The sequence below is a fragment of the Capra hircus genome, chromosome 8 (genome assembly GCF_001704415.2).
Source record: "Capra hircus breed San Clemente chromosome 8, ASM170441v1, whole genome shotgun sequence".
In the NCBI taxonomy this organism is placed as follows: Eukaryota; Metazoa; Chordata; class Mammalia; order Artiodactyla; family Bovidae; genus Capra; species Capra hircus.
The window spans coordinates 85,648,576-85,672,986 of NC_030815.1; the positions used below are offsets into that span (position 1 = coordinate 85,648,576).

At 46.1% G+C, this 24,411-nt stretch overlaps 1 protein-coding gene across 1 annotated transcript in view; it reads left to right on the forward strand.

Moving 5' to 3' along the window:
* ROR2 (receptor tyrosine kinase like orphan receptor 2) overlaps positions 3,733-24,411 on the forward strand; it is a 244,207-nt gene continuing 223,528 nt past the window's right edge. Inside the window, 1 exon segment of the mRNA XM_018052509.1 lies at positions 3,733-4,672. Within this exon segment, the coding sequence (XP_017907998.1) occupies positions 4,585-4,672 (88 nt within the window). The 5' untranslated portion in view covers positions 3,733-4,584.

Here is a 24,411-nt window from a genome sequence, read left to right on the forward strand (position 1 = left end):
GTCAGGGGACTAGCTCAGGATGGATGTGTACATTTAGGAGTTGCCAGGTGAATAGGTGTTAGCTGAAGCCATGAACTTGGAAGAGATTTCTCATTTGGGAGTGTGGATAGGGAAGAAAGTATAGCCTAGGACTGTGTCCAGCATACCTGCCCAGTGGAGAGGTCAGGGAACAAAGGAGAATAGGAGGAAAGCCTAAAGAAGTAGCAGTGAAACCAGGAGAGCTTGGTGTCATAAAACCAAGGGTAAATGTGTCTTCAGAAAGGAGCAGCCCATGATAAAGTGCTGCAGAGAGGCTGAGTGAGAGACAGAAAAAAAGCCGTCCTTTGAGTTTCACTGTCTGGGAATCCCAGCTGACCACGGTTGAGCTGTTTGTGTGGACTCAGTGTGGAGTGAGGAAATGGAGCCGTCTTGTTTGACAAGTTCTGTCATTTATCTGTTTTGGACTTGATTTTTGTATCACTTGCTGTTGCCAGAGGAGGGTACAATTCAGTTGAGGATCTCCCAACTGAAAAATAAAGAATAAGTGACAATCTCACTGCACTAGTTTGCATGCGCTCCCCAAAAAGCCCAGTGGGCAGAAGGCTGTGAACTATAGTTATCGACTTTCCACATTAGGGCAGTAAAGTTTGGTATGCTCAAACACTCCAGACTCTTACTGATTTTTTTTTGGTTGGAGCTAGTATGTACTGAGACTCAGAAAACACTACCCATACAAGATTAAAAAAAAAAAAAACCTGATAAATTGAGTTTAATCAAAATGAGAAACTGCTGCTTATGAAAAAAACACTGAAAAGAACATTAAAAGACACACCAGAGACTGGGAGAAAATATTATCTATGTCCAAGTCTTTTATCTGCCTGAAATGGGCTTATACCCAGGACATATAAAAAGCTCTTAAAACTCAAAAATAAGAAATTAAAAGATGAGCAAAAGATTTAAAAAGACATTTCACAAAAGAAGGTATGCTGCGGTTGCTGCTAAGTTGCTTCAGTCATGTCTGACTCTGTGCGACCCCATAGACAGTAGCCCACCAGGCTCCCCCATCCCTGGGATTCTCCAGGCAAGAACACTGGAGTGGGTTGCCATTTCCTTCTCCAATGCATGAAAGTGAAAAGTGAAAGTGAAGTCACTCAGTCGTGTCGACTCTTAGCGATCCCATGGACTGCAGCCCACCAGGCTCCTCTGTCCATAGGACTCTCCAGGCAACAGTACTGGAGTGGGTTGCCATTTCCTTCTCTGAAAATGAAGGTATACAAATGGCCAATAGGCTGTTTTTCAGACACCCCAGACCCCCTGGTTTTGACACCTTCACATAGGCCCGTCTCTGCACCAGGAATATTTTCCCTGGATAGCTGCATGGCTCCCCGTTGACGGTCTTCAAGGGGTGCCTGGCTTCCTTCTGTTACTCTCGCTGGCTCTTGCCATAATCATTTCCTCTCCCTCTTGCCTACTGCCTGTCCTGGGGACAGCATGATTGTGTTCAATGTATGTGATGTGATCATTAGTTTCCTGGTATACATGCCTCCCATCCAGCTTTCTCCTACAACAAAGAGGTCTGGTCTGTGAAACCAACAAGGTACTGCATGTGACTTCCAAGGCTGAGTTATAGAAGACACTATAGCTGACACTTGGCTCTCACTCTGGGAGAAGTCACGTGCCATGTGGTGAGGATGCCCAAGGAGCCCTGTGGAGAGGTTCCTGCTGCGAGGGAACAGGGGCCTCTGGCCCACACCCTGAGCTAACCTGCAGGGTTAGCATGTGTGTAAGCCACCTTGTGAAGACCTTCCTGCCCCAGTGAAGCCTTCCGATGGCAATTAACTTCAGCCTCATTGCAGACCCTGAGCTGGGCCTAGTTAAGCCTCTCCTGAGTTCTTGACCCACAGAAACTATGTGAAATAATGAACGTTTACTGTTTTAAACTGTTAGGTTTGGAGGTGACTTGTTACGCAACAACTGATAGCTAATAGAGGTTTGAGAGAATAAGTAGGTCCAACCTGGCTTGGTATCTAAGCCACATTCTTCTGACTACTAAGAAAATGCATATTTTGACCCTTTCCATGTATAGGTGTTCGAGTAGGAAATGGTAACCCACTCCAGTATTCTTTCCTGGAGAATCCATGGACAGAGGAGCATCGTGGGTTATGGTCCATGAGGTTGCAGAGAGTCGAACATGACTGAAGTGACTTAGTACAGCACAGCACATGTACAGGTGTAAACATATTGCGTTTGTCCCTTAGTTCTGAACCTGTAGAAAGGAGAGAAAGGAGGGTGAGGAAGATGTGGGGTACAGCAGATCAGAGTTATAGGTAGGAATACTGTATATCCTGCCAGGCTCCTCTGTCCATGGGATTTTCCAAGCAAGAATACTGGACTGGGTTGCCATGCCCTCCTCCAGGGGATCTTCCTAACCCAGGGATCGAATGCACATTTCATTAAGCATGTCTTCTGCATCAGTGCATTCTTTAGCACTAGCACCGTCAGGGAAGTCCCAGGGATAATTTGGGGAAAGAGAAAACCTGAAAAGATAATTTTTAAAAAGCTTTAAGAAATAATATGTGACCCCACCCAAGAAACTGTCAGCAAAAATACATGTTGCTGTCTACACTCTCGCGTCAGGTTTGTGGGGAATCCAGTTGTGTGAAAATTGCACCCAGACAACGGGTGAAGCATAATTAGGTCATTTCCCCAAAGTTCACACCAAGAAGTGTAAGTGTATAGTAAGTGGCAGAGCTGCTCAGAGAATGGTTCCGGAAGGACAACCTCAAGCATTCGGAGTGGAAAGCAAAAGGAGTGCATGTCTACAGAAAGGACAATGCTTTGCCGATTAACTGGGTTTTGAGGGCGAGTCTCATAAGAGATTTCTCTGCCCCTGGCTCCCCCTGCCCTCCCCCACCCCTCGCCCCCACTCTGTCTGTCTTTTTTGCCAAAACCAGGATGGAGGAGTCTGGAACTAGTACTTCAAGACCAACTTTTAAAGGCTTATTTACTCTTAAAACATCCTTGAGGGACCCCAGGGGAAGAAAAGGGAGGAAAAATCCAAAGATAAACACCTGGCTGGGCTCACAGAACGCCGTGGAGAGTAGTCCCGGGTTCACACCAGCGGCGCGAGGAGCAGCTGCGGGGCCGCTGCAGTTGGATAATGCTTTTACCATTTCCCATTCTGCCCTGGATCCCTGGCCGTCCCTGACCAGTCTCAGTCACAGTCCTCTTCTGCTTTAGGAATCTGTTCACCCAAACAGATTAAGCAGAGACAGAGGCCTAAATAATTTGAACAGGGGTAACTGGCGGGGCGGCTCAGCCACGTTGTCAGGAGACCACAGCAAGGGTACTTTTATTTTCTTCCATGTCTGAGGCTGTGGAGGGGCAATTCCAGGCAGGGACAAGCTCAGGGGTCTCTGGGTCTGGTACCCAAGGCCGGGACTCTCTCGAATTCACCCAACTAGCAGGAAATGGTGTTTGAGCAAAAACGCCAAACAAACTGCTCCATAATCAGTTAAAAGATAAATCTCACAAAGCAAACAACTGAGTCCCTGGATGTTCCGAGTCCCTTTCTCCAAGAGAGCAAAAACAAAGAAAATTCCTAAGTTACCAACAGGAGGGTCAGGCCTTCCAATTCCAGACCTTTGCATGTGTTAAGCAAAACCAAGAATAAGCAAGAAAATATGCTATTTGAATTGCGTTCAAAACGTCTTTTACAAGTGAAGCAAATTACTTCTGCATGTTTCTGGGGCTCTGCAGAAAACAGTGTTCTGCGTTTAATGGGTAAAATTACACAATTTGCTTTTAACAGTAAACCCGAAGCCACGGTGGCTTCATATAGCATCGCGCTCCCTAGGATTCCCTCCATGCAGCTCCACTCCCAGCGGTTTCCGAGCACTTTGGAGGCACGCAGTTGTCCCCATTGCTCGCAGCGTAGCGAGCAGAGGCCGGGAGGGCGCCGGTGGGGACGCTGCCCTTTTCCTTGAAAGTTTTGCTTCTCTTCCTCCCGTGCCACCGGTTTCTGGGATTGGGTGTCTCTCTGATGTGCCCGGTGGAGGCCGGCGGGGCACCAAGTCGTCCTGAGTTACAGATTTACCGTTAGGCTCCCGGGGGTCCCGCCCTTAAAGGTGGGTGCCAACTGCGCCAGGAGTCTCTGTGGCGGGGGCAGTCCCCGCGAGGTCTGGCTGGACGTCCCCAAGGCTCCACTTTTGCGTCCAAGCGTTCCGAGGAGCAGGCCGGAGGGCGGGCACGGGAGGCGCGTCCGGGGACGGCGCGGCTGCCCCCCGGTTCTGGCCCCGCGCTGCCCGCGCGCCCCGCCCGCTACAGGCGTGTCCGTCCAGCAGGGGGCGCGAGCGCTGGCCTCTCGCTCTGCCCATCGGGGCGGGCGAGCCTGGGACCCTGCCTCCCTGCTTGCCCGCGGTCCGCCCCCCGCGCGCGTCCCGCCGGCCCGAGCCGAGCGGCGCATCCGGGCCGAGAGAGGAAGAGGACCGCGAGTTCCTCGAAAGGGACCAACTCGCCGAGCGCCCAGGAAAAAGGGCAGCGGACGCGTGGCCGACAGGGGTGGTGGCGCCGGATCCCCGCGCCCAGGCCCCTACGGCCCGCGGCATGGCCCGGGGCTCGGCGCTGCGGTGGCTGTGCGTCCCGGCCGTCTGGGCGGTCGCCGCGCTCTTGCTCTGCGTGTCCAGGGCCTCAGGTAGGACTCACCAGCCCGCGTCCACCCGGGCGCACCTCCTCCAAGCGCGGGCAGAGGGCTTGCCCCTCGCGCGCCCGTCCCTTCCCTCGCGATGCTGCTGCTCCGGCCGCCGCGCCGGCGCCGGCGCTCCTGGGCGAGGGGCGCCTGGCGGGGGCCCCCCTCCCGTGCCCACCTCAGCCCGGCTCCGCATCTGCGCCCCGCCGCCCGGGGCTGATTTCAATAAGGCGCGCTCCTGGGACGCCTAAGTGTTTCCAGAGGCTAGGGCGGGCGGCGCCGGCGCCCGCGAGGAGCCCCTAGCCGGGGGTTTCCGAGGGTCGTGAGTGTGAACGCGGCCGCCGCCTGGGTCCTCAGACGTGTCCGAGGTTCTCAGGACCTTATCTCGGCCCTGCTCTCCGAGGTTCTTTCCAGAGCTCCGGGTCCGTGGCGCCCGGGTCTGCGCCGACATCTCCCCAGGGCCGGCGCCGCGGTGGGACGAGGCTCAGGGAAGGGCGCTCCTGATCCCCGCCCCTTGGTTGGAAGGGAATTTGGCTTCCCTTTTGTTGGCCCCTCACCTCCTCCGCCACCGCAGAGAAGTGGCCAAAGCAGCGTTTCCTGTGCCTGGGGTCCGGGGTCCCCGGGCCGCCTTTCCGCTGCTGGAGACCTAGCCTTTTTCGGGCTGGCTGGAGGGTGGGCCAGGCTCCCGGGTGGCATTCCCCTCGAGGGTCGCACGCTGTTGGGCTGCGTGGACCCCGGGGCGAGCAAGAGGTGCTATCGCGTTCGGTGGAAGCTAGGGGGATCGGCCTAGGGTGCCACGCTGTCCCGATACCCGCGCACCCGCCTGCCAGCCCCCACCCCGCCCCAGCCAGCCGGTTTCCCGCACCCTGCTGCGGCGAGGGAGGGCGGCGGAACCTCTAGGTTTGAAAGCTAAGGGGGTTCACCTCGTGACCCAGAAATGTGTGAGCCTCCCCTTACACCTAAGTGGGTCTCGGTGTCCCCCACTCAATGTACTGTGCACCCTCCCCCCCGGCATTTCTGCACGTAGGTGAGAATTAGACAAAAGGCGCAAGAAGGGGGCTCGGTGGTTTTCGTCTTCTGCTGCCAACTGCGCGCTCCAGGGATCCATCCAACGATTCAGGAATGCTGGGCAGCCTTTCCTGGGGGGCGTTTAAGTTTAATACAAGAGCCAATTACGTCACACATCCTTGGTTACTTGATTTGGGAAAGGGGTTTGCGTTTCTGTCGCTGTCCCTTAAAGCGTAAGCCGCTCAAGGTGCACGGTGCAAAGGTAAGTAAACCAGACCTAAGTTAGTCTGTGCGTTTTAAACAGCATCCCTCTGGATTTCTACACCCCTTATCCAGCTAGAATCCCTCTCCCGTTTCGAGTCAAGCGGTGCATTTGCTGCGCTGCGGGAGGGGAAAGAAGAGGCTTAACCGCGGGGACTCGACGTGCCATTGAACAGCGTTTGCCGGGTGGCCATGTGGGGGTTAACTGCTCTGCAAAACCCTACCGCGCAAACCTGTGGCCCAGCGGTTTTAGTTGCATTTGCCAGGGGAGAGTTAGAGGTGGGTGATGTGAGAAAAGGTGATGGGTCTGTTCCTTAAATCAAGATTGCAGCAGACTGGAAAGTTGCTGGCATTTTGGGCAGCGGAGTTTAAACATTGCCATAGTTTCCAGTAGAGTTAAAGAAATCTCTGAGGAACAAAGCAATCCAATATCACTGTCTTTAATTTCTGAACCCTGTGTGGAGGTAATTTTCTTTCTCCAGTAAAATAATAGTAATTTCTATAGGGGAGGGAGTAAAGAAGCTGTTTATAATTCTCTTTCTTCTGGAATGTTAGGTGAGGTGGAAATGCAAAGAATAAGATCATATTCAAACTATGAATACAATTTTATGATTACAGGAGATTCAAGTATTTGGCATCTTTTCTGCTGTAAAGAGGAATCCCTGTAATCTGAGTGTATTTTATACGCAAAACATACGTTACTATGTAAAAACAAGGAAACGTTATTCTAAAAGGATTTGTAAGTTCTATGTTTTTATAGAAGGCTCTGTTCCTTAGGGAGACAAATGCTTAATTTTGGACTGTGTGCTCTGCCTGGGTTTGACAGGCTGGGAGTTTTGGGGTCTCCTCACCCCTGATTTTGACAATGCAATGTTTACTTCTGGCCCAGATCCCTGGAGTGATGGTGGTAATAAATAATGATAGTGATCCATTTGAAAGTAAGTAAATGAAAACATCTTGAAAAAGAAGACTTTGTGGAAAAAGACAAATTTTTATATACTCTATAGCTAAGGCAACATGTTTTTCTTATTATAGCTGTGTACCAAGAAAAAAGCACACATTTGAAAATTTTCAGTATTTAATAGCAAAAGCAAGTTTAACCCTCATGTCTACTTGACAAAAATGCCATCTGCACAATGACCACCACTATGCGGCATTCAGTGTGAGCTGCTGTACTGAACTGTTTATAAAAATGGTGATAGGTGACTGAGGGGCTCTAGTCAATGAGGCTGAACTCTTGATTAGTAAAGCAAGTCATGATTAGAAAACTTACAAGAAATCTGCTTAACATTTTGCCTTCAGAAAAGCAACACGGGTTTAAAAAGGTACATTGACCAGGGGTTTTGGGTGATAGCGATCTGCAGATTTACAAGGCAATGTAAAATATCATTTCTGTTTTTATTGTTAAACCATTTTCTTGTTGTTTGGTCAAAATACCGTTGTAATTGTTGTGTGTGTGTCACTCTCTGTTATGGTGTGATTTGTCCTGAATTACTCGTTCCCTGTGAACGTTTTGTCTTTCTACCCTTGGTTTAACCTTTGAGACATTGAAGTCTGGAAGAATTTGGGTTTCACGCTCTAGCCTTTGGAATCTTTTCCTGAGATCAATGGGATAGAAATGCAGGGGCAGGGGAACAGCCTGTCTGACAGGTAGGGAAGATTAATCCCCTAAAGAGGGATTTCTAAAGCAAGGTTGCAGCTGGAGAAGTGGCACTCCTTTAAAATGCATTCCATGGGAGGCCAGGATGTGGAAAGTTATCATTATCATTGAAATGGGAACTGAGTGTGAAAGGCTTAGCACCCCCCTAATCTGTAGAGCCCTGGCCACTCTGATTCGGTATAGGAAATTTGTGCACGCTAACTCTTTTCTCAGGGAAAGGTGTAATTATATACTTCCAAATTGTAGTCAGGGAAGAGAAAGTGGGTAACTAACTGTTATCTGCACCCAAGGTTTATAACCATCTTCTAAAACATTCATTGATGTCAGAGGCCTTTTGGTGTTTATCTGGTCCATTCCCTGGGAACTTGAAGGGGGACCGGCAGCATCCTGTGCTTACCACCTGGAGAAGGGCTGGGCTGTGAAGCTTTGGGTTTACTCTGCTGTCCCCCATGGGGATCCTCTTATGCGCTGTGATATGTTCCTGGTAAAGAAAGTTGCCATTAAGATATTTCTTTCTTTGGGGACCCTGTGGTGACTGCCAGGTGGACCCTATGAATACCATGCCTGGAAGGTGTCAAAGCAAAGTAACCAGGGGGCTTTGCTTTGCAGAGAAGTGTTGCTGATTAAGTCTGGATTTTACATGTCCGATAGCAATTTCATGAAAGGACAGCTGGGCTGAAAGAACTGGTTTTGAAAACATTGCTTCTCAGTGACTCTTTGAGTTCTTTGGTTTTGTACTGTAGAATTGTATCACTGTGAAAGAATTGCTACGATTTTGGTGGGTAGTGCAGTCTTCTTGAGTTTTGAAAAATCTAAGCAACAAGACCAGTTCTGGGCCACTAATTATGGCTGCAACTGGCTGGGGTTTGTACCAGCCTTCTTCTAGTATGTATTTATTTGGTTTTGCCGAGGAGCTTGCCAAGTTGGAAATAAGGGCGGGACAGCTCTGCTTGCATGTGCTGTTGTTATAAAATATGTCTGGGGTGTGATCTGTTTAAAATCATATTAACAGAGTGGCCAAGGAATTGTTGAACGTGTTGGGAAAACTTTTCAAAAATAAGGAATTGTGTTGGTGTTATTTGTACCATTTTGGGGATTTCTGTTTTTTTTCCCCCCAAGTTTTACTGAAAGAACCAAAAAATCAAAAGTCAAAAGCCAAAGGGAAGGAAATAATTACAGAAAAATCTAGCCTGATTAGACTAAGTGGCTTGTCCTCTAGAAAGTCTTAAGTTCCAGTGAGATGTGGTGTATGTGTCTTTAATTGTCATTGGAATGAGCTTCAGTAAGCACTCTGTCACTTTTGAGATGTTATCTGGGGAGAATGTGGCAGCTTCTTCAAATCCTCCTGGAGTGGGGGAGGGTTTCCTTCCAGCCTCGGGGTTTCCACACCTCAGTGCCCTCCTGGAGGGCTAGTTAACTCAGTGTGCACTTAAATGACAGAAATCCTCACTGTAGGCTTGTGCTGTGGAGTATAGGTACATGTAACTATTTAGGTTAATTAATTAAACTGAACTGAAATGAAAGATTCAGTCCTCCACTGCACTAGCTGCATTTCAGGGGCCTTGTGTTTGTGGTGCTAGTGGTAAAGAACCTGCCTGCCAATGCAGGAGACACAAGAGATGTGGGTTTGATCCTTGGGTTGGGAAGATCCCCAGGAGGAGGGCATGGCTACCCACTCCAGTATCCTTGCCTGGAGAGTCCCATGAACAGAAGAGCCTGGAGGGCTACAGTTCTTAGGGTTGCAGAGAGTTGGACACGACTAAAATGATTTAGCACACAAATGTGACGGGTGCTCAAATGGTCCAGGAACATAGAGGACATTTCCAGCACTGCGCGAAGCTCTGTCCACCACCACTCCCCTTTGCCGAGTGTCTCTGTGTTAGTCGCTGTTGTTTCAGGAATGTCTTGTGGCGTCCAGAGTCAGGGAGGGGCTTACCTTGTTTACTTAGAGTTCTGTTTGTTGACTGTGGGAGATTTAATGGCAAAAATGAACTGGATTAACTGAGTCTAATCTGTAGAATTAGATTAGAGAGGCTTCCCCAAGAGGGGCTTAGCAGAGGTGTGATGACCAAGGCGACAAGTATGCACTTACGTACCATATAGTGCTGATTTGGGGAAAATGTTAGTTCTAAAGAATTCACATATTAAGGGCTAGACAAAATTATATGAACATGTTGTGTGTGCGCATGTGTGTGGGAGGGCCACATCATGGCTTCAATGCCATTGAAAAAGCACATGAAATGGTCATAGTGATGACTGTTGATTCAGATTAGACTGAGTCCGACGTAATGGAGGAATTTTCAAGTGTTGAAAGGAAACACGAATCACATCAAGGTTTAAAGCGCAGATGCAAAAAAATCCAGCACAAGAAAGGACGAAGAAACTTGCCTGATTATTGGTTGGATTCCCCCGCACAATGCCAAGCACATTTGGAGTGTGCAAAAGCAGTTTCCCACTTGGGGAAGAAAATCACAGTAGGGGTGAGACAGGGAGCTGGGGAGATGATCTGAGAACATGTTCACGGACCAATTCTCAGTCCATTCTGAACCGAGCCTTAATATGCTTCAGCTAGGATTTGCCAAAGATTTCCTGCAGCAAACAGCTCTGTGATAATGCCTGATAGCGGCCAACCTTCCTGAGATCTTCTCATTTACCTCGGAGCCACCACGTGGGATGTGGTGGAATGTGTTTGTGGAATGTGTTTGCAGATGGGAAAGGGCTGAGAGAAGGGCGGGCGTGGAAAGAGGCAGAACCAAGAACAGCCAGAGCACCGTCCTCAGAGAAGGGGAAATGGTGTGGAGTCAAGAGGGTGAGGACCTTAGCTCTCAGGCAAATGCAGGGTGTGATCCGATAAGCAGGGCAAGATATGGTGAGCTACAGCCATGTTTTCAGAGGATAATTTGGCAGCAGCCAGGGGTAGTGGTAGGGGAGCTAAGTGGGTAGTAGTTGCACCCCAGATAGGAGGTGCTTGAAAAATAAGGGGCTTGGCCTTGCATTTGCTGGGGGAATTCCCAGGGAAGGTCTTGGTGGAGGAGCATCCTGGAAGGAAACTGAGGCAGAAGGAAATGTCCAGTTATTCCTTAGGGGTCTGGAGGAGGGACACACACAACAGTTTGGCTTCTGACAGACAATGGGCACTGGGAAGGAGAGTGAGTAGGATTGGGGGGATGGTGAGGAATTGAGGCGGGGCTAAGAGTTCCGTCTAGAAAGTGAGCCACTTCTAACGGATGGTAAGAGGGGTGTAGAAAGGGAGTGAGGGCCAAGACTGAGAAGGCTTCAGGCGCAACCTCTGGGTCACACTTGGTTATGTGCCCACCTTGATGTCCTGTTGCAGGATTTTGCCTTATGTTTTCAACTGTTAGCGAACATTTGGAAATAACATTTAGAAATTGGGAATTTTTCTCCAGACAGTGAAATAACCACCAGGTCACTATAGTCTTTGTATAACCCTGAAAACATTTCTAGAGCAGCTTAAAGGCTACCGGAGGAGATGGTGACGAGGGGGAGCTCTGTCTTAAGTGAACATGAGACATGGAGGGACGGGTCTGGAAAGTGACATCAGTTACCTCAGATCTTTTTACAATAAAGGCAAGTGTTAGTCGTTCAGTCATGTCCAACTCTTTGCAACCCCATGGACTGTAGTCCACTAGGCTTCTCTGTCCATGGGATTTCCCAGACAAGGATACATTCCCTTCTCCAGGGAATCTTCCCCACCCAGGGATTGAACCTGGATCTCATGCATTGCTAGCAGATTCTTTACTATCCAAGCCACCAGGAAAGCCAAAAATAAAGGTAAAATATGTATAAAATAGACCTTTGAACCCATTTTAAGTGTACAATACCCCAGTGTTAAGTATCTCCACCTTGTTCCACCATCACCACTGTCCATCTCCAGAACGGTCTTTATCCCCCAGATGGAGACTTGCCCCCGTTAAACCCCAATGGCCCATTCCTCCTGCCAGCGATGACGGTCCCCATTCTACTTATGAATCTGACTACCATAGATATCTCAAATAAATGGAAGTGTATGATATTTGTCCTCTTGTAAATGGCTTCTTTCACTTAACATAGTCTTTTCAAGTGTTCATCCATCTCATAATATATATTCATACTTCTTTTTAAGACTGAGTAATACTCCATTATGCACACATGTACCTACACCCCGTGCATATACCACAGTTTGCTTTAGCGCTTTTTCTGTCTGTTGGCGGACATTTGGGTTGTTTCCGTCTTTTGGCCATTGTGAATAGTGCTGTTATGAACATAGTTGTACAGGTTTCAGTCCTTTTGAATATATACCCAGAAGTGGAATTGCTGGATTGGAGAAGGCAATGGCAACCCACTCCAGTACTCTTGCCTGGAAAATCCCACAGATGGAGGAGCCTGGTGGGCTGCAGTCCATGGGGTCGCTAAGAGTCAGACACAACTGAGAGACTTCACTTTCACTTTTCACTTTCATCCATTGGAGAAGGAAATGGCAACCCACTCCAGTGTTCTTGCCTGGAGAATCCCAGGGATGGGGGAGCCTGGTGGGCTGCCGTCTATGGGTCACACAGGGTCGGACACGACTGAAGCGACAGCAGCAGCATGGTCATCTAAGTTTACTTTATTGAGTAACCACCATGCTGTCAACATGAGTTATTTTCTGCTTTATTGATAACAGCCTTCATAATGAGTGTGAAGTGGCTTTGATCTCATTGTGGCTTTGATTTTCATTTTTCTAATGATTAGTGATGTTGAGCATTTTTTCATGTCATTTGTATATATTTCATGGCCATTAGTATATCTTTTTTGGAAATATGTCCCAGGTGACCCTGATGGTAATGAACCTGCTTGCCAATGCAGGAGATGTAAGAGACATGGTTTTGATGCCCTGGGTCAGGAACATTCCCTGGAGGAGGACATGGCAACCTGCTCCAGTATTCTTGCTTGGAGAATCCCAAGGACAGAGAAGCCTGGTGGGCTATAGTCCACAGGGTCGCAAAGAGCTGACACAACTTAAGTGACTTAGCATGTACTGTTCAAATCCTTTGCCCATTTTTAAATCAGATTGTTTGGGTTGTCTTGGTTGAGTTGTAGGAGTTCTATATATTCTAGATATTGATTCTTTATCAGATATATGATTGCATTTATTTTCTCCCATTCTGTGGGTTGCTTTTCCACACTGTTGATAATATCCTTTGGTGCACGAAAATTTTTAATTAAAAAAAAAATCAATGTATCTATTTTTTTTAAACCTGTGCTTTTGGTATCACATCCAAGAAATCGTTGCTAAGTCCAATGTCCTGAAGCTTCTCCGCTTTGTTTTATTCTAAAAGTTTTATAGTTTTAGCTTTTGTTTAGGTCCTTGATCCATTTTCAGATGGTAAAGCGTCTGGCTGCAATGCGGGAGACCCCAGTTCGATTCCTGGGTCGGGAAGGTCCCCTGGAGAAGGAAATGGCAATCCACTCCAGCACTCTTGCCTGGAAAATCCCATGGACAGAGGAGCCTGTTAGGCTACAGTCCATAGGTTCCCAAAAAGTCAGACACATCTGAGCGACTTCACTTTCACTTTCTTTAGGTCCTTGATCCATATTCAGTTAATTTTTGTACATTGAGTAAGGTAGGGGTTTGACTTCATTATTTTTAATGTGGAAATATAGTTTTCCCAGTACCCTTTGTTGAAAGACTTTTCTTTATTCATCGAATAATCTTGGTATCCTTGTCATTTGCTCCACATGTAGAGTGGGGCAGTTCTGGATTCTCTATTTTATTCCATTGGTCTGTGTCTATCCTTTTCTCAGTGTTTTGATTATGGCAGCTTTGTAGTATGTTTTGAGATCAGGAAGTATGGGTGCTCCAACTTTTTCTAGATTGTTTTGGCTATTTGGGATCCCTTGAAATTACATATGAATTTTAGGGTGGATTTTCTCTTTCGACAAAGGTGTCTGAGATTTTGATAAAGATTGCACTGAGTCTGTGCATTGCTTTGGATGGTCAGTTCAGTCCAGTTCAGCCACTCCGTTGTGTCCAACTCTTTGGGATCCCATGAACCACAGCACGCCAGGCCTCCCTGTCCATCACCAACTCCCAGAGTCCACCCAAACCCATGTCCATCGAGTCGGTGATGCCATCCAACCATCTCATTCTCTGTTGTCCCCTTCTCCTCCTGCCCCCAATCTTTCCCAGCATCAGGGTCTTTTCAAATGAGTCAGTTCTTCACATCAGGTGGCCAAAGTATTGGAGTTTCAGCTTCAACATCAGTCCTTCCAATGAACACCCAGGACTGATCTCCTTTAGGATGGACTGGTTGGATCTCCTTGCAGTCCAAAGGACTCTCAAGAGTCTTTTCCAACACCACAGTTCAAAAGCATCAATTCTTCGGCACTCAGCTTTCTTTATAGTCTAACTCTCACATCTATACATGACCACTGGAAAAACCATAGCTTTGACTAGATGGACCTTTGTTGGCAAAGTAATGTCTCTGCTTTTTAGACACCTTAACAAATCTTATAGTTCACAAACACAGATTTTCTTTCCATTTATTTAGATGTTCTTTAATTTCTCTCAACAATGTTTTGTAGTTTTGAGTAAACAAGTCTTTCACTGACTTGATTAAATTTATTACTGGTATTAATATTTTATTCTTTTTGATGCTTTTGTGAATGGATTACTTTCTTAATTTCCTTTTTTGGATTAATTTCTGTTACTATATAGACATGCAGCTGATTTTACCTGTTAATTTTGTATCCTGCAAGTTTGTTTAATCTGTTTATTAGCTCATATAGAATTTTTGTGTATGTATATTAAGATCATGCCATCTGTGAACAGAGATAATTTACTTCTTTCCAATTCTGGATGCCTTTTATTCCTTTTTAAAATTTTTGCCTAATTTTTCTGTCCAGAACTTCCAATATTATGTTTAATAGAAGTGGTGAAAATGGACATCCTTGTCTTGTTCCTGATCTTAGTGGAAAAGTTTCTAGTTTTTCACCATACAGCATGATGTTGGCTGTGAGCTTGTTTACTATGTTCAGATAATTTCCTTCTGTTCTTAGTTCATTTTCATATATTTTTGTATAGCTCTGACTTTTGGAATAAGTTAATGTTTTGCATGTTCAAAAATTAAAAGCTTCTGCACAACACAGGAAACTATAAGCAAGGTGAAAAGGCAGCCATCAGAATGGGAGAAAATAATAGCAAATGAAGCAACTGACAAACAACTAATCTCAAAAATATACAAGCAACTCCTGCAGCTCAACTCCAGAAAAATAAACGACCCAATCAAAAAATGGGCCAAAGAACTAAATAGACATTTCTCCAAAGAAGACATACAGATGGCTAACAAACACATGAAAAGATGCTCAACATCACTCATTATCAGAGAAACGCAAATCAAAACCACAATGAGGTACCATTTCACGCCAGTCAGAATAGCTGTGATCCAAAAGTCTACAAGCAATAAATGCTGGAGAGGGTGTGGAGAAAAGGGAACCCTCTTACACTGTTGGTGGGAAGCAAACTAGTACAGCCAGTATGGAGAACAGTGTGGAGATTCCTTAAAAAAACTGGAAATAGAACTGCCTTATGACCCAGCAATCCCACTGCTGGGCATACACACTGAGGAAACCAGAATGGAAAGAGACACGTGTACCCCAGTGTTCATCGCAGCACTTATAATAGCCAGGGCATGGAAGCAACCTAGATGTCCATCAGCAGATGAATGGATAAGAAAGCTGTGGTACATATACACAATGGAGTATTACTCAGCCATTTAAAAAGAACACATTTGAATCAGTTCTAATGAGATGGATGAAACTGGAGCCTATTATACAGAGTGAAGTAAGCCAGAAAGAAAAACACCAATACAGTATACTAATGCATATATATGGAATTTAGAGAGATGGTAACAATAACCCTGTATGCGAGACAGCAAAAGAGACACAGATGTATAGAACAGTCTTTTGGACTCTGTGGGAGAGGGCGAGGGTGGGATGATTTGGGGGAGTGGCATTGAAACGTATAATATCATATGTGAAACGAATCGCCAGTCCAGGTTCGATGCAGGATACAGGATGCTTGGGGCTGGTGCACTGGGATGACCCAGAGGGATGGTATGGGGAGGGAGGTGGGAGGGGGGTTCAGGATGGGGAGCATGTGTACACCTGTGGTGGATTCATGTTGATGTGTGGCAAAACCAATACAATATTATAAAGTAATTAGCCTCCAATTAAAATAAATAAATTTAAATTAAAAAAATAAATCACTGAAAATGGCAGGAAACTAAAACTGAATGCAAACAAGTAAATAAATCTAAATATATTGTACATGAACAATGTAACTACACTGACAGGAAAAAAGAAACCTAGTTCAAGTGAGTGTGGACCCAGTGCTTTGACTATATATCCTCAGTCTAGATGAAAAGCAAAGCAAAACCAAACACAAGAGCACAGCTTGCACTTTTAGTGGGCTTGTTTTCATAGCAGTATGGATGTGTGTGTGTGTGTATATATATATATACACACATTTACATTACATGTATAAAATAATGTATGTTAAGATTAGAAATGCATACTTCATAAAATAGCTTTTTTTTCTGTATATAATAATTATTTCTAGCATCGCATTAGCAATGAGCACTCTCAGTGCCCAGATCTAGGTTTCTAAATACTATTACACAATACAGGAACTAGAATACCTTGGGGAAATGACTGACTATGGGGCCAGGAAAGGGAAAAATAGAAGATTAACCAGGAGCATATTCTTATGATATAAAGTAAGGGGTCAGAAGTAATGAGAACATATCAGAGGTACAGGTGCCAATTTGGAGGCGTTCCAGTGGTCACATTTGGGGCAGTAAAGCATCAGATAAAGACAAGCAGGGATTCCCAGGAGGCACTGGTCATAAAGAACCCTCCTGCTGATGCACGAAATGTAAAAAACTCTGGTTCAGTCCCTGGGTGGGGAAGATCCCCTTAGAAGGGCATGGCAACCCGCTCCAGTATTCTTGCCTGGAGAATCCTCATGGACAGAGGAGCCTGGTGGGCTACAGTTCATAGGGTTGCAAAGAATGGACACATCCGAAGCGACTTAGCACACACATGTATTATACATGGAACAAAATAGGAATCTATTATTCAACATTAATAATAAGTAAATAAGTACAGTTGCCTCTTTGTGGGTTCCATATCCTCAGATTCAACCAACCATGGGTCAGAAATATTTTAAAAATTCCACAAAGTTTCAAAAGGCAGAACTTGAATTTGTTGCACACTAGAAACTACTTACATAGCATTTGGATTGTATTTATGATTATTTATATAATATTTGCATTGTATTAGGTATTATAGGAGGCTTCCCTGGTGACTCAGGGGTAAAGAATCTGCCTGCCAATGCAGGAGACTCAGGTTTGATCCCTGGATTTGGAAGATTCCCCTGGAGAAGGAAATGACAACCTACTCCTGATGGGCTACAGTCCATGGAGTTACAAAAGAGTGGGACATGACTTAGCAACTAAGCAACAACAACAACAAGTGTTATAAGTCATCTAGAGATGATAATGGCAACCCACTCCAGTACTCTTGCCTGGAAAATCCCATGGACGGAGGAGCCTAGTGGGCTGCAGTCCATGGGGTCGCGAAGGGTCAGACACGACTAAGCTACTTCACTTTCACTTTTCACTTTCATGTATTAGAGAAGGAAGTGGCAACCCACTCCAGTGTTCTTGCCTGGAGAATCCCAGGGACGAGGGAGCCTGGTGGGCTGCCGTCTATGGGTCACACAGAGTCGGACATGACTGACGTGACTTAGCAGCAGCAGCAGAGATGATTTAAAGTGTACAGGAGGATGTGTGTGGGTTATATGTGAACAGTAGTCATTTTATATAAGAGACTTGAGCAGCCTTGGACTTTGATCTTCAGGGGGTAGAGGGAGAAGGGAATACCAAGGGACAACTTAGGTAAATTCATGTATTATTTTCCCAGGGCTGCTGTAACAAAGTACCGCAAATTGGGTGACTTAAAACAACAGAAAATGATTTCCCAACAATTTTGGAGGCTGGAAGTCCAAAGTCAAGGTGTCGGTAGTCCATGATCCCTCCAAAGGCCCCAAGGGAGAATCCTTTTTGCCCCTTTTGTTTCCTGGGAGTTCTGGCATTTCCTTGGCTTGTGGCAGCATCACTTCAATCTCTGCTCCATCTTTACATGCCCTTCCTCCCTGGATGTCTCTCTATGTCTCTTCCTCTTCTTATAAGGACAGAAGTAATTGGGTTTAGGCTCACTTTAAATCCAGGGTGATTTCATCCTGGGATCCTTAACTCATTACTTCTTCAAAAACTGTTTTCAAGTGAGGTCACATTTGAAGTTATGAGTGGATATGAATTTGGGGGAACAGTGTTTAACATACTACATTATATAAATGAATAGAAGAGAAAGTGAAGAGAGGGCATTTCCACACAGTAAAATGCCAACTAATAAAAGCGAGGTGACTTGAAAAAAATTATGTTTTGCAAACAATAATTGTGCAGATTGATTTGGGCAAGAGTCTCCAATGCAATTAAATGCAATTAAACGAGGCTGTGTTTGTTGGGGAGCAGGGAATGTTCATGGCTCAAAGTATTTCTCCACAAAGCCCTTATTTGCAAAGGGACAATTAGTGACCACAGACCGGAGAAAGCCAACGTCACCTACCTGGGTGACCAAGACTCACGTCACTATTGTGGGCAGGTGGCCGTTGTCCTTTCAAGAAAGATATAGATTAGCCTGTATTCAGGCTGTGATGTAGAACCTGAGTCTGATGGTGCCGAATTCAGCAAGCCCAAATGGAGGGGCGTTTTATTAAAAACTGGCTTGTAGTAGAAAACGCCAATGTTGTGACAGACAGAAACAGCCCAGAAATAGGTCCAACTTAAAGGAGACTACAGGACAAGAAGAGAAAATGCAGCATGTTTCTGAAGAGGACTGGTTTAGAGTGAAAACTGACCTGCACATCATTGGAAACTTTGATGAAATTGGACTATGGAGGTCAATTATTTAAAAGTGTGGTCTGAGTTCAGTGTGTACTGAGGTTCTGTGAGAGAATATTTTTGGTCTTAGGAAGTGTGTACTCAGTGTTAATGGATAAAGAGCCTAATGTCTGCCACCAATTTTTAGTTCAGAATAAAAAGCAGTGTGAGTATGGAGAGAGAATGATGAAGTATGTGGGGTGAAACATGAAAAATTAGTGAATCTGGGTAACAAGAATGGGGGAGTTTCATGCATGAGTCTTCCAACTTTTGAGTAAATTTGAAATTATCTCAAAATAAGGCATGAAAATTATGTTAATTGATACAAATGTGTGACTGTGGCCAGTGGAATCTATAATGGGGTTGAACAGATTTGCTTAGAGAGACTCAAGTAGTTATAATTTTATGGGAAATGGCGTCACACCTCACCTAGGGATGGGGTGGGGCAGGCTCCACATGCCTTCCACCTACACTGTGTTTGTCGAAGAATGAAAATCACCAAGTCTTAGTCCAGTTTCTGGATCCCCAGAACTTGTAACATCTTTTACTTTGGCCTTTTACTATAGAAAACTTGAAGTATACATAAAATTAGACTAGTACAGGGAACCCCTATATATTTTTCACCCAGCTTCAACAGTTAACACGTTTTGTTAATTTCATTTCATTTCTTCCTGCCCACTTAATGGGTCCTGGAGAGCTTTAATTTTTCTCTTGTAAATACTTCAGCATGAATGGTAAGACCTGTTTTCCACATAATCTCTGTACTGTTATCACAAGCACGTGATACTTGATACCCAGGCCCTGCCCAGCTTTAGCAACTTCCTGGAAAATGGCCTTTCACACTTGGTTTGTTTGCAGCGGGACCCAGGCAAGGTGTGCCCATAAACCCTGGCTTTCCCCATCAGAACGGCCTTCAGCCAGAGGGAGTCCCATTGGGTCTGAGGTTCCGAATTCCAGCAGGTATAGGCATTGCTTCTCTGCATTCCCAAGGCTGCCCTCAGTGTGGTAGGGACCTGTACAGAGCTGGGTCCTGATGCAGAGGCCTGGATACCCGGCCTTGGATCAGCAAAGTGCGTGGTGTGTGGGGGGGGGGGGCACAGGGAAGGCCCCACTGAGCTGTGTCCAGTGCAGCCCTTCATTCATCCTCTTTTGGCAGGGTGCTCCTATGACTGTCTCCAGGAGAAATGCCCCTGCAGAGCCTTGCACAGAGTGGCCAGCCCACACCCTCTCAGAGCCCTGGAGTCATTAACACAAAGACTGTTAAGGTGTAGAAAGGGAGCGAGGAAGGCATTTTAGCTTTCGGGTGTGTATTGTACGCTCCTCCCCTTTTCAACAACAACATATCGCAAGATTCAGTTTTGTGCTTCCTGGTGGATGGTTTGACGTCCCACTTGAAAATTCAAACTGTTTGCTGGAAAGACTGTGTTTTACCAAATATATGACAGATGAGCAGATCTGTAACCAGAATACACAAAGAACTTGTAAAAAAAATGTTCCAATTAAAAGGGACACAATGCACAGGAAGTGGTTTGCAAAAAAATACAAAAGACCCAAAACTTAAGAAAAAGAGTTTGGTGTTAGTAGGGTTCAAGAAAATGCAAGTTACGAGGCAGTTATCCCAAGGTACTTCTGACTGAGCTTTGCCTGAGGTCAGAAATGGGTCATAAAGAGCATGTCAGGAGTGATACGAAGAGGGTGGCATGGTGGTGTGTAAGCTACCGCTTTGAGGGCCGTGTGACGTTTACACTACACATATTCTGTGGCCTGCTCCACAAAAGTCTGTGCACACCTGGGAAACATGCTCTTCACTGCTGCAGCATTTCTAATAGTGAGAAGTTAGAGATATCAACATGTCTTTTAATGGAAGCCGAATAATTGAAGTGGTACCATGTCTCTACTATGGATTACTGTACAGTGGCTAAAAAGAAGATGAAACTCTGTAGATGCCCACGGAGGGAGATTTCAAAGTGAAATTCTGGGTAGGGACAAAATCAAGTTGCAGAAGATATCCTTCTGCATGGGATTGATCTAAAAAAATCCTGTGCCCGTCTCCTCTCTCTGTGGATAAAGCTGTCTCTAGAATAAGGCCTCCAATCTACAAGTCAGATTGACAACAGTGGTTACCCTGGGGGAGATGGGAAGGCGTCATAGGAATCTTCATGATCTTTGATTCCACCATACCTCTTGTGCTAGGGATTACTTGACTGGATCCTGTCTATAAGCCTCTGAGACAACATTTATGTCTACACATTTAGATAAATTAGCAGGAACTGTTACACAGTTATTTCCTCTCTCCCATCATCTGGCTCTTTGCTTTTGTAACAAATTCTTGTCCAGCTCTGGCCAGAGGGGAAGGTGAAGGGAAAATGTGGCAAGTCAATATGTCGAGGAGGAGATGTGAAAGTTTTTAAGCAATTCATAAGCTCTTCAGGGGTGCATCTTGATCTTTGAACAACCCCAGGGTTGTTCTATGGGTGGTAAGTGCTTCTGGGGTAGCCTAGCTAGTAAAGAATCTGCCTGCATTTCAGGAGACCCTGGTTCGATTCCTGGGTCAGGACGATCCCCTGGAGAAGAAATAGGCTACCCACTACAGTGTTCTTGGGCTTCCCTGGTGGCTCAGCCAGTAAAGAATCCGCCTGCAATGCAGGAGACCTGGGTTCGATCCCTGGGTTGGTAAGATCCCCCGGAGGAGGACATGGCAACTCACTCCAGTATTCTTAAAGAATCCTCATGGACAGAGGAGCCTGGTGGGCTACAGTCCATGGGGTTGCAGAGAGTCAGACACAACTAACTAGGCACAGCACAGCACACGGATGGGTAAAAAAATGGAAGTTTGGGGATGTAGAAAACTAGTTCAGCTAGTCCTCTGGGCTGTTGAATTCTTTGGACTTTACAAATATTCAATCTAAATTCCATTTTGAGGACTTACATGGTGGTCCAGTGTGAGTTCACCTTTCAGTTATAGGGGACACAGGTTTGATCCCTGGTTGGGGAACTAAGATCCCACATGCCTCGGAGCAACTGAGTTGGTGTGCCCCAACAAAGACCCTGCATGCCACAGCAAAGATCCCGTGTGCCACAACCAAGACCCAAGGCAGCCAAATAAATAAATACTAAGAAAAAACGAATTAGATTCTGAACATATTTAATGTTTTTAGAGCATCATGCAGAATGTCCTCAGGGTTGCTTCATGCAGGCCCCGTGGTGTCTCCGCAGACAGCGTTGGGTCAGCTTGTTTTGGTGTAGATGGAAGCAGCCATCTCTGTTTAAGCCTAGAACCCCAAGTTTGTTCTGAGCACTGTTGCAATACTTTTCCTTTGTGAAAATGGCCACAAAGAATCAGAATTATCTTATATTCTGAAACTGAAGCAAAATACAGGAAATCTAAAAGGACGCTGAGGTGGAAATATCATTGGAGCTGTCTTTCAAAATGTACTGTTTCAAGGTTTTATGGCTACAGTCCATGGGGTTGCAGAGTCGGACACAACTGAGCGACTGAGCATGCATGCATGCAAGATGAAGTTCATTCCTTTTGTCATAAACAGAATATTACACTGTTACAGGTTGAATAGTGTTTTCTTCCAAAGATATAGTATTGGAGTCCTAATCCCCAGTACTTTAGAATGTGATCTTATTTGGGAGAGGGGTTTACAGAGGTACCCAAGTTAAACTGAGGTCATCAGGGGTGGGCCCTAATCCAGTATGGCTGGAGTCCTTATAGAAAGGGGAAATTTGGGCACAGAGGGAAGAGGCCACATGCAGACACAGGGAGAAGGTGGTTGTCTGCAAGTCAAGGAGAGAGCCCTCAGGAAAAGCAGCTCTGCCCACACCTTCATCTCAGACTTCCAGCCTCCAGAACAGTGGGGGAATGGAGGCCTGTAGTTGAAACCCCCCAGTCTGCGGTGCTTTGTCAAGGCAGCTGAAGCTGACTCATACAGACACATCTGCACTTACCTGCAGGCTAATCAAGTATTGCTTTCTATTGATTTTCTTTTCAGAGGACCTGCATAGGAATTCAACTGACAGAAATGTTCCACTGCTAATGGACACTTCTGTGGCTAAGCCCATCACACCTGGGTTGGCCATGAACTGGACTGGCCCCATGATTGGTTAGTGTTGCAGTTAGGAGTCAGCGTCACCAGGCCCAGCACGGGCATGGTCAGGCGCTCTCTGTGTGTCTGTGGCCTGACTCAGGCCAGTCCCTTGGCATCAGAGGGCAAGCCCACTCCCTGGAAAGCTTGCTGTTTGGGACTGCTTCCCTGATCGATGCTTCGGCCAGCCCCGGGTAGCCTCCCGAGCACCTCTGTGGGACCAGCCCTGTGTCCGGGCCTGGATGTCTTTGGCCAGTCACCCATCTGTCCCCTCTCCCTTCCTCCAGCTGTTTGCCTGGCTCTTAAAAGAGGCTTTGATGGGAGTTTCCTGGAGCTCAGAGGAGAGAGAGGTGGGCTGTTGAGGCCCCAAGATGTCAGGCACCCATCCCAGCCTTTGTTTCCTGTGGGGGAGCCTGGGTAACAACAACAAAAAAATCCAAGAAAAGCACACATCCTTGGGTGCTGGGACGGTGCGGCTGTCAGCCTGTGTGATTTATCTGGGCCTGGGAGCCTTTGAAGCAGGAGGCTGTTGCAGTCCTTGAAGGCTGGCCCTGCAGGGAGGCCCTGGAAGTGCCAAATGGAGAGGAAAGAGCAAGCAGGTTGAGAGGGGTGTGAGGGAGGGTGCTCTTGGAAGTGCGTTCCTCTGTCCTTCGGGTCAGCAGCTCCTTTCTTCAACTTTGTCCTGTTCCAAAATTCAGGGGTGGCTCTGGAGGCCACAGGAAGGTCCTGTGGACAGAAAAAGGCATTGACTGGGCTGGCCCTGAGTTTGCCAAGCAGGACTCCCAGAGGGCTTCCCTGTAGCTTTTTGGAGACTCTGGGCAGGGATGCGGGGAGATGAGGCCAGCTCCTTCCTGGAGGGGCACCTAATGTAGGCACCCTTGGATGCTAGAGAGGGAGGTAAGCATGGAGTCCTGCAGAGGATCAGTTTTAAGGATGAGCATGTGTAGTGGCTGCTGGGGCTTCAACTGGAAGGCAGCTTTATAAGAAGGAGCCCAGAGGATGCTTTCTTAAATGGCAACAAGAGGTGTAATTCTGATACAACCTTCTGACTGTTTCAGTAATGGTCAAGCACGTATGTTTCATTGTTGAAATTTAGCTGCTTTTCTGCTATACACATCCCAGTTTTTCTTCACTATTTGCTAAATTTGATGTGTCTTTTTCATTTTATTTTGGAAGAAGGAAAATCCTTTGTTTTGCGAGGCAGCGCCCAGCCACAATTACCTCTAATTAGCGAAGCGTTTTCAGAGTTCAGATAAGGTTCACTTTTTTTTTTTTTTGCTACTCTAAACTTTGAGCCCATTTATTTTCTTATTAAAAAAAATAATTAAGGGAAAAACCCAAGATAATCACGTTTCTTCTAGTTGACTAACCACAGATTTCTATGGCGTCTAAAAGCCAAACTGATTCAAAACAAAATGAAAGAAGGAAAGCCAAGTATGGGTATAAGTTGATCTGCCTGGGATTAAGTTTTTAAAAATGTTATTTATAATTACTTTTTTCCCCAGCGGTGGAACGGGTCCTGCCCTGAGTTTTGGGTGTGTGTGTGTGTGGGGCATGGGATGTCTTCATGATACTGAGGGAACCTTGGCTTGGGCCCAATTATCTACTTATGATTGCAAGTTTTTTTTTTTTTTTTAATCACTGTATGAAAACGCCCTCAAAACAATGCTTTCTGTCTTTTCTGCAGGCAAATATTTACTAGAGGGCCCTCCTAGCATTGGGGTGTTATTTAGAGGAACTTCA